At 64.3% G+C, this 9,392-nt stretch overlaps 1 protein-coding gene across 1 annotated transcript in view; it reads right to left on the bottom strand.

Annotated features, from left to right (window-relative positions):
* KNDC1 (kinase non-catalytic C-lobe domain containing 1) overlaps window positions 1–9,392 on the bottom strand; it is a 60,897-nt gene that overhangs the window by 4,403 nt on the left and 47,102 nt on the right. The window contains 9 exon segments of the mRNA XM_077762924.1: window positions 3,071–3,221; window positions 3,469–3,551; window positions 3,960–4,166; window positions 4,676–4,855; window positions 4,973–5,120; window positions 5,968–6,082; window positions 8,108–8,327; window positions 8,634–8,731; window positions 8,829–8,922. Coding sequence (XP_077619050.1) covers window positions 3,071–3,221; window positions 3,469–3,551; window positions 3,960–4,166; window positions 4,676–4,855; window positions 4,973–5,120; window positions 5,968–6,082; window positions 8,108–8,327; window positions 8,634–8,731; window positions 8,829–8,922 — 1,296 coding nt within the window.

Genomic DNA, 9,392 nt, shown 5'->3' with positions numbered 1-9,392 from the left:
CCCCCCGTCCCTGCCCCCCACCTTCTACTTTCTGTCTGTGTGGTTGGAACCCCTCCGGGATCCCCTAGAGTGGAATCACAGTGTTGACGACTCCGGATATTTGTCTTCCTGTAACCGGCTTATTCCCTCAGTACGATGTGCTCCTGGGCCGTCCACGCCCTGGCCCGTATCACGACTCTGTTCCCTTTTAAAGCTGAATACTGTTCCATGGCGCGGATCGGTCACATTGTGCTCGCCCATCTGTCCGCGGATGCACGTCCGGGTGCTGCCTTCTCTTGGCTGTTGTGCTCTGTCACCTGCAAAATTAGCTGAGGAAACCGAAATCTGGTGTTGCCTTCAAACCCACCGTTATTCATCTAAAAAAAGTCAACAAGTTTTTCTTGAAGGTGACAAGCTTCGCACTCTCGCTTGTTCTTCACCTTGTATCTCCATCCCGTTTGCCCCAGGGCGCCGTGTGCGTGGGGTGTACTGTGTCCCCAGGGGCCTCTGGTGGCCGCCCCGCTGCGTTCGTTCTCTGCCTCAGAATCTGAATGTTAGCAATTTTCTGTGACCACACTTGACAGATGTACAAGCCTGTCTTCTGGATTGTTCTGACATTGCAGTAGGTAACACACAACATGCGAAACAACACATATATCGGAATGTGACAAACACTTTTGTCGAAGGTTTCACGTGCGGTTTCACTGGAAACGCGTCTCCCGGTGAGCCACGCGGCGCTCTCGGGCTGAGTACTGCCCGTCTCGATAATTCTGTCCTTCGCTTCCAGGGACGCAGGGTTACAACGGAAGGCGCTCTGCCCCAGTGACGCCGTGGTCCTCGCTGGGCGCCCGGAGATCCGCTCCAGCGTGCTGACCACCAGGCCCGCGGGGCCGGCCGGGCAGGGCGCCTGCACACTCAGGACGCCGAGCCCACTTTCCCTTTCGGGCGGGGAGAGGGAGAGTCCCGCTTTCTGGGGACTCACATAGGGCTAGTCCTGGGAAGCCGAGGGCCGTGACGTGACTGTTGATTGTCCTCGGACCTGTCCGTGGGCAGGTCTCCCTGGAAGTCCTCGTCAGGCCCAACCACACGGGCCCCTTTCGGAGACCTGGTTTAGGGAAGCTACGTTCTGAGGTCACTCACGGTATTTGCAATGTTGTGGATTAGAATGAAGTGGGCGAGCCCAGGCTCCCTGTTCCCGCATCTCGGCGGAAGTGAGGGTGGCTCAGTCTGTTGGCTAATAAATCCCTAAAGCTTGAAAATTCTCGCCCAAGGGGGAAAATGCAGAGAACTCTGCACTCGCTAATGGGTCTTGGGTTGCCGGGTTGGGAGAACACAGAATATTAAAAAGAGAAAAGAAATTGCAAAGACAGTTAATGCCGGAATAGACTTTTCTGTGCTTTGCCACGCGATGGGGAAGTGGTGGCCTCTGTGGGCGCCCCCCCCCCAGAGCTCCCTGTCACACTCAGTCCGAGGGCAGCGGTGGTGGGGGCCACCCAGGAGGAGCCCCGGGAGGTGGCGGGAACCCAGCGGGGGGCGGGAAGGGGTGTGGACATGGGAGGAGTCCCCCGGTGCCGGCTGCGCAGGACTCGTGATGCCCCATCCCCCTGCTGGCCGGGGGGGGGCGGGCAGGCAAGCGAGGCCTTGCAGGTGCCCGAGGGGCCCAGGGGCTCTGTCCTCCCCGACCGCGGATGGGTGGGTGGGGCCCCGGAGGGAGGCGCTGGGTCTGAGGCGGTGGCTGTCCCCCCTGGACTGCCTGCTGCGCTGCCGAACTGGCCGCGGGTGGGTCAGTTCAGGCCGAGAGACCCGCCGTCAGGGTGAAGGCCGGCGGGACCCGGAAGGGGCCCCAGAACAGCACGACCTTCACCTTGGCTGGACCACCGAGCCATTCCGCGTACCCCACAGCCTGCTGAGGACGCGCTCCTGCCGGGAACTAGGAAGGTCCCCACCCTCGGAAGGGCAGTTAGAGTCAGGATTCCCGGCCCTGGGGCCTGGCTCCGGCGGGGGATGCAGGGAGCCCCTGGGGGGCGCACTCTGAACCCTGAGCGTGAGTGTGTGTGAGGGGGATGGTGTGCGTGTGGGAGAGAGAGGGTGCACGTGTGTCAGGGGATCTGGGAGAAGATCTAGGGGGTGACGGGGACCATGTGTGAGTCTGTGTGTTAGAGGGATTACGTGTGTGAAAGCAACAGTGTGTGTGAGGGAATGTGAGAGGGAGTGTGAGTGTGTGAGGCAGTGTGTCTGAGTGGGTATGTACGTGAGGGAGTGTGTGTATGAGGGAACGTGTGGGAAGTGTGTGTGTAAGGTGTGTGTGTGGGGAGGGTGTCTATGTGGGAAGTGTGAGGGAGTGTGAGAGGAGAGGGAGGAGGTGTGTGAGTGTGAGAGGAAGTGTGAGAGTGGGTACGTTGAGAGGGTATATATGAGGGAGTGTGAGTGTGGGGGGTATATATGTGGGGAGTGTGTGAAAAGTGTGTGTGTGGAGTGTATGTAAGGGAGTGTGAATGTGAGAGGAAGTGTGAGAGCCTGTGGGTATGTGAGTGTGTGAGGGAGTGTGAGTGTGTGGGTACATATATGGGAAGTGTGTGTGAGGGAGTGTGTATGTGAGTGTGAGAGGGAGTATGTGTGTGATGTTTGAGAGTGTGAGTGTGTGAGATAGTATGTGTGAGGGAATATGAGAGGGAGTGTGCGCGTAAGTATGAGTGTGAGCGTGTGAGTGTGAACGTACGAGTGTGAATGTGTGTGAGGGAGAGCGTGAGGGGGTATGTGTGTGAGGGAGGGCATTTGTGTAAGACTGCCCACGTCGGTGCCTGTGCACGTGTGACACTGCAGGTGTGCACACGCGCAGGTGTGGAAGTGGCCCGCACGAGGGCCCGCCGTGGCTCTCGGAGCCGGTGCGCGTGTGCAGGAGGCCGAAGAGCCGTGTTGGGACGCAGTGTGACAGGCCGTGCCCGTCGGGCGAGCCGGGTGGTGTGTGCGGTGTCGCTGTGGACAGAAGCTGTNGGCCCCGGGCCCCCGCCGCACCCGGAGCGCGGACGAGGGGGGCTCCCCGTGGGGCGCCGCGCCCCTGCGGCCACGCCCCAGTCTCCGGGGCACCCACCTTGGAGGTGTGGCTGGTCACGATCTCAGCGGCCACCCAGGTGCTGACGTCGTCCGCACTTCTTAAAAGCTGCAGTAGGTACTTGTCCTGGACGTAATTGGGCAGGAATAAGCTGCAACTTTTGGCCGACAGAGACTCGGAGGAGCTGGGCCTGGAAGAGACAGGCGTGCGCGTCACAGTGAGGACGTGTGGGCGCGGCCCTGCCCGGGCCCCCGGGGCTGCAGCCAGCAGGGTGGGCTCTGCGGAGCGGGGAGGGTCTGGCTCCGAGGACGTTCGTGACACCGGCGTCTCCCTTTGGCCAAGAGAGTGCATGAGACGCTCAGGTGAAGCCCCCGAGACCCTGCCACCAGCCGTCTGCCCCAGAGCTCTGGGGCGACGCCCCGCGGGCGAACACTCACTTGGGGAAGGCCACGCTTTTGTCCATGACGCCCAGGGCCCGGGAGTTTAGGAAGTGGACGGGATGGCACTTTTGAAACAATTCCTGTCGGAGACAAGGCCACAGATGTTCAGGGCTCCTTTCCCAGGGGCCCCGGGGGCAGGGCAGCATCTCTGGGGGGCTCTCTGTGCAGCCGTGGTGACGGCAGGTAGGGTCACTGGGTCACCACCACTACTGTCACCCGCAAGTGACTTAGGCCCCGGAGGGCGGGACACCTGGGGGCGGGGCTCAGGGCGCCAGGAGGGAGGAGGCCCATAGGGCGCCCTCCAGCGCTCGAGAGGCGGGAGTGTCAGGGATGCAGGCGCCCGCGGGCGGGGGCAGGGCTGGCGGTGGGAGCAGAGCTGGGGCCTGTCCTGAGCGCCGCCGCCGCCGCCGAGTTCCCTGCCCCCGCACGCGCCCCCAGCACGGTCGCCGCAGAGCGAGGGAGTGCCCAGCGCCCCTCCCCGCGGTCACCTGCTGCAGCAGCGTCAGCTGGGAGAAGAGCTGGTGGGTGCTGTACTCCGTCAGGAAGTAGGGCCCCTTCTCGCTGGCCTTGGCATAGGGGCCGTACAAGTCCTCGAAGAAGCAGGGCTTGGGCAGGGCGGACGCGATGGTGTACTGGCGCTCCTTGTGGTGGGGCAGGGCCAGCCCGTTGCCGCGGGACAGCCTCCAGGGGAAGCTCTGCCGGCGCAGGGGCGGTCAGGCGGGCTGGAGGCCCGGGAGGAACGGCCCGAGGGGGGCGGGGCGGGCAGAGGACCAGGCCGGCCCCCGGCCCCGGCGCCTTCAGACCGGCTCCAGGACACCTGCCCTGGCGCTGCAGCAGCCCCCGTGCCAGAGCCCCTGAGGTGTGGCGCGTCCCCCGTGTGGTGGAAAGGTCCCTTCCCATCCAGCCCCTGCCCCAGGCCGTTTTCTGGCAAGGGTCTGTTCCACCCGGACCTCTGACCTCTGGCCTGAGGGTCAGGAACGTGGGGCCATCTGAGCGCCTGGCCGGGGCTCCCGCACCGTCCTGGTCCAGGGCGAGCAGGGGCGGGAGGTGCCGGCCTCACAGGGCTGCACGTGCGCGCGCGCGCGTGTCCACACGTGTGAGCACAGGGGCAAATGTGTGCACGTGAGGGTGCAGGCACACGTGCGCCGTGCTCTCTGGGCTGCCCCGGGAGACCCCCCGCCCCCGCCCCGGGAAAGGCCCCTACCTTCCGGGAGATGCCGTCTTCCGAGAGCCTCTTGCACAGGGCGTTGAGGGGCCTGGTGTCCTCCTCCGCCTCCCCGGGGTCCTCCAGGCCGGAGCCGCGTGCGGGGCCCTCGGGCCGCCGGTCAGCGCCCACCTCCAGGAGGCCCAGCAGGCGCTCTGCAGAGCCATCCAGGGGCAGGATCTGGGCAGAAGCACAGGGCGGTCACTTGTCACCCAGGCAGGGCTGTGGCTCTCTCGCCCAGGGTGCTGCCCGTGGGGGGTGTGGGGCCGCTCAGGTGCCGGCGCTGGCCGCGGTCACCTTGGAGGAGATGAAGTCCTCAAGCCTGCCCAGCAGCCCGGAGTTCCGAGTGAAGTCCACGGCGTAGCAGTCCTCCAGCCAGGCCTGCAGGAGGCAGAAGCTTCGCTTGTAGATCTTGGTGAAGGTCGAGGCCGGGTCCTGGTGAGCCCTGGAGGCAGACGGGAGGAGGCCTAAGCCCTGCAGGGTCTGACACCGCCCAGCAAGGGGGCGTGAGTGGGGGCTGCACGTGGCTCTGCCTTTGAGGGGTGTTTCTGTCCTACCTCGCCTGCTTCAGGGGACAGAAGAGGAAGGCGGTGGCCGCGTAGCCGGGCCTCGGGCTCGGCGACCCGGGACAGGGGCCTGGTGCCTGTCGGCCAGGCTTGCCTGCTGCCAGTCCTGAGGCCCGTCGCCCCTGCAGCCGGGGCTGAGACGCCAGGGCTCTGGCACCCAGCGGGAGCGCAGGCCACGAGGGGCGGAGTGGGTCCTGGCTCCACACGTGCAGGGGCAAGGGGCCCGGGGGTCTCTCCTGTGAGTCCCTGCCCCAGGGAGGGAGGCGATGGCTGATGGGCCGGGCATGCGCAGAGTCCACGGTGACCACAGGCCAGGCCAGGGAACAGGCGAGAGCACCTCCTTGGGCGCATCCTTCACTGGCTGCAGCCCTGAGCTGCCTACGTGCTGCGGCTGCCGCTGAGGAAGACCGATGGCGCCGCAGGCCCCCCTCCCCCAGCTGAGGGGCTTGGCGCTCCGCCTGCCCCTGCACTCAGGCCACCGGCTCCCCGCCTCCTCCGTGAGCACCGGTGGTCTCCCCGGGCCACGCTCCCCTCCTGCAGCTCGCTGCGTGCTCCCCTCTGGGCCCCGCGGCCCCTCGCATCCCCCTCCTCTTCTGCCTTCTCCAGCCGGGCACAGCCACCGTCCTCGTCAGGGGCACCAGGGACCCCCTGGCCCTTCACAGCCACCGACAAGGCGCCACGGGGTCCACCCTGTGTCTGTGTTGTGCCTCGTGGCCCAGGCCGTACCTGGACAGGGTGCTGTTGATGCGGTCCAGCAGGAAGTGCAGGAAGTCGTGGGGCGTGCAGAAGTAGCGGAAGGTGTAGAGGAACTGCTGCACGTAGCCTTCCAGGAAGGCATCGCNTCAGCCCCCAGCCCGCCCGCCCCTGGCTCCCCCCACCCCGCCCCCGGGCCGGGCAGGCCTCTCCTCCCAGGAGACCTTACCTGGGCTTCAGGTAAGTGGGGAGGGCCCGGCTCCCCACAGCCCCCGTTAGCAGTTCTGGGGTAGACGTGGGAGAGAGAGAGCGTGTGAATGTGCGTGAGTGAGAAGGCGTGTGAGTTCCGTGTGTGTGAGCACGTGGACTTGCGGGCCCCTCGCCAGGAGGGTGGCACCCAGGAGAGGCACTCGGAGAAGCACAGGTGCGGTGGGTACTGGTAACGTTAGGAGCTCCCAACCATTTCTAGCGGGAGGACCTTCTTTAACATCGATTTTTTAAGGCACTCTCGCTACCGGCTTCTAGAACCCGTTTGGAGGATGCGTGTGCGCAGGCAGGGACCCCGCCCCCGAACTGGAAGTCACTGCGTTAGAAAGGAGAGCTGCTAGTTGTGCCCAAAGTTCTCAGTTTCTTTAGGACAAAACCAGGTAGGTGAGGGAACCGCGTCCTCCCCCTCAGGGGTGCCCCAGGGAGCCCCAGCACGGGTGACACCATGCAGGTCAGCGACTGAATCCCAGAAAGGCGCAGGGGCCTTGGCAAGGCCACTGGGAGGGCTTCAGGGTGGAGGCCTGGTGTCTGGGGGCTGGGGGAGCCCAGCCATCTGGTCACCCTGGGGCTCCTGGGGGCTGGGGGGCTGTGGCCGGGGTTGGGCCCAGCCTGCCCCACGAAGGGGATGCCCATGGGGTCTGAGTGGGGGCTCACCCCTTGTTGGAGGTGCTGTGCACACACATGCTCAGCACACTATGTAATACCCCTCAACACACACATGCATACCCCTAGCGCGCACACCACACACACACACACACACACACACACACACACACGCATGTCTCCTGTATTTGCACAGCTAGCCCTCGGTGGGGATGTGGTCAAGGGCTGGCTGGGGCAGCTCCCGCCAGGGGAAGGCTCCCAGCATAGCCGGGCACAGCCCGCCTCAGGAGAACATGGGAAGAGGCTTCCATCTGGGAGGCCAGGGACGCCTCTGCTCTTAGGGGACTTCCCTCGTTCCCTGACAGCCCCCAGTGTCCCCTGCTGATACCTGACCATCAGTTCTGGGGTCAGCATAGCTTCCAGCTCAAAAAGGGCCCTGGGGGCCCTCAAGTGTGTCATGGGTCCCCCAAAGCCAGGACAGGGGGAGGTCTCCACCATCATCTGGGAAGGTAGTCTGTACCCAGCCCTGACCTGCTGGGCTCCGTGGCTGGGAGTGGCCCAGGCCATCGGGTCAAGGGAACCTGCCATGAGGCCCTGGGCCGATACCGGGTGGACACGAGAGGCCCATGTGGGGCACGTGGCTGTGCCGAGGGACAGGGTGGGCACAAGGGTGCAGGGGCCTGGGGGTGGTCCGGGGGTCCCTGTGAGCCTGGGTGTGAGTGGCCTGGTCCTCCCTGCTGCAGGGTGAGAGCGCACCCGTGCGCTGATCAGTCAGGGTGTCTGACGCAGTGCTCTGCCAGGAGGCAGCGGCTGCAGAAACAGTTCAATTAGTGGTGGAGACCAACCTCGCTGGCAGTCCCTGGGGAGCCACACGATTCATTAAGGGGTATTTCGACCCAGCAAAGGGGAAGGGATCCAGGCGGGTCTCTGAGGCCCCTGTGTGTGTTTAAATCCAGAAGCCCCTGCGCTAACCTGCACCCCGCATTCCCCGTCTCTCCTCCAGGGCGCTTGCCCGGGCACAGCTGAGACCCAGATGCCCAGGTCTACAGGCGCGCGTCTAGCCAAGAGCCTGGCAAAGGGGGCAACTGGCAGCTGACACGCGGCAGCTTAAAGTTCTGATTAAAATTTTTCTAAAATAAAATAAGTCCCTCATCTGAGATGAGGGAATGCAGAGACTTTCCTCACCTCATTCACCTCCTGGGGGCCTGATTCTTTTTTTCCCATCTCCCCTCTGCTTTCAAAAGGCACGAAGGGGCCCAGGGGACCCGGGGTCTGCCTCCCGCTGGGCCCGGGCTGCCGCACCTGGAGTAGAGGTAGGCCATGAGCCCCAGGGGCGTGCCGGCCTGCAGGACGCGGGCCTTCCTCTGTCTGCCGCCGCGAGGGTGCTTGCTGACGTTGTAGAAGATGAGGGACGAGGACTCGTCCAGGGGGCTGAAATCCAGCGTGTCGCAGTGCGCCGCCGAGATGTTCACGATCACGGGCAGGGCGCAGGGCTCCAGGCCCCACCGCTCGGCGTACATGACCTGTGAGCGGGGTGGGGAGCGAGCTGCCTCTGTCTGGTTGACCTGCTGCCCCCGGGTGCTTGCAGGACATGGGTGCTGAGTCACCCTGCTACTAACCCCAGAGGGTAGCACAGCTGTGGCCTCTCAAGAATCAGGGCACGTTTTTATGCTTTTCTCCAGGGACATTTCCTGGGAACCCACGAGTGTTAAGGCCTCTTGAGAAGCGAGGGGCTGAAGACGGGAGGGGCAGGTATGAGCGGGGAGATGGGAGGGGGAAGATGGGGCGGAGATGGGGGAGGCGGGAGGGGCACGGATGCAGGGACTTGCCTGGAGATACTTCTTGACCAGTCCCAGGAACTGCGCCTTGCACTTCATTTCCTCCAGCTGCCCTTTCAGCTTGGACGCCATGGTCTTCACCTCGGAGCCTGGGGGCAGGCAGAGGTGGCACAGAGTGGTCCCCCTGCGCTGCTGGAGGGCCCCTTTGCTCGACTCTGTGTCTGGCATGTGGACCCGCAGTGCTACCTTTATTTCGCTTCTCCTTCTGTAAGAGCTTCTGGTAGAACTTCAGAGTCTTCCGGTAGTTTCTTTTCTCTATCATGAGCTGCTGCTCCAGCTCCTGGCGAGGAAAGAGCCTGTGAGCCCAGGCCACAGCCCTCCTGCAGGAGGCGCGGGGGGCGGGCGTGGGGGGCAGGCTCCACTCACAGCAGCCGTCTGTTGTCTAGAAGGCTCAGCAAGGCCCACACAGAATGCGCACGCGGGAAACAGGTTAGCATGCGGGGACACGCAGGACTCATCAGGAAGGTCTTCGGGGAAAGCTGTCGAACAGCCACAGAAGGACTACCCGTGCCCGCGAGCGGGCATGCGAGGCCCCGCGCCTCGTTTGACCAAGGAGACTAGGAAATGTGAAGGGAAAACCGCGGTGCAACACGTGGGGAGGCCAGCAGGGGGCGCTCTCTGCCCACCACGCCCGGGGCGTTAGAGACCCTGCAGGTGGATCCACTTTACCGCCTCCCGGGAGGAAGGAAGCTTTCCTCCAGGCCCCGGCAACAGCCCAGCCAGTGAGACCCAGTCATGGCTCAGCCAATG

The sequence above is a fragment of the Crocuta crocuta genome, unplaced genomic scaffold (assembly GCF_008692635.1).
Source record: "Crocuta crocuta isolate KB4526 unplaced genomic scaffold, BGI_CrCroc_1.0 scaffold466, whole genome shotgun sequence".
In the NCBI taxonomy this organism is placed as follows: Eukaryota; Metazoa; Chordata; class Mammalia; order Carnivora; family Hyaenidae; genus Crocuta; species Crocuta crocuta.
This window is presented reverse-complemented; position numbering and strand designations above follow the sequence as displayed.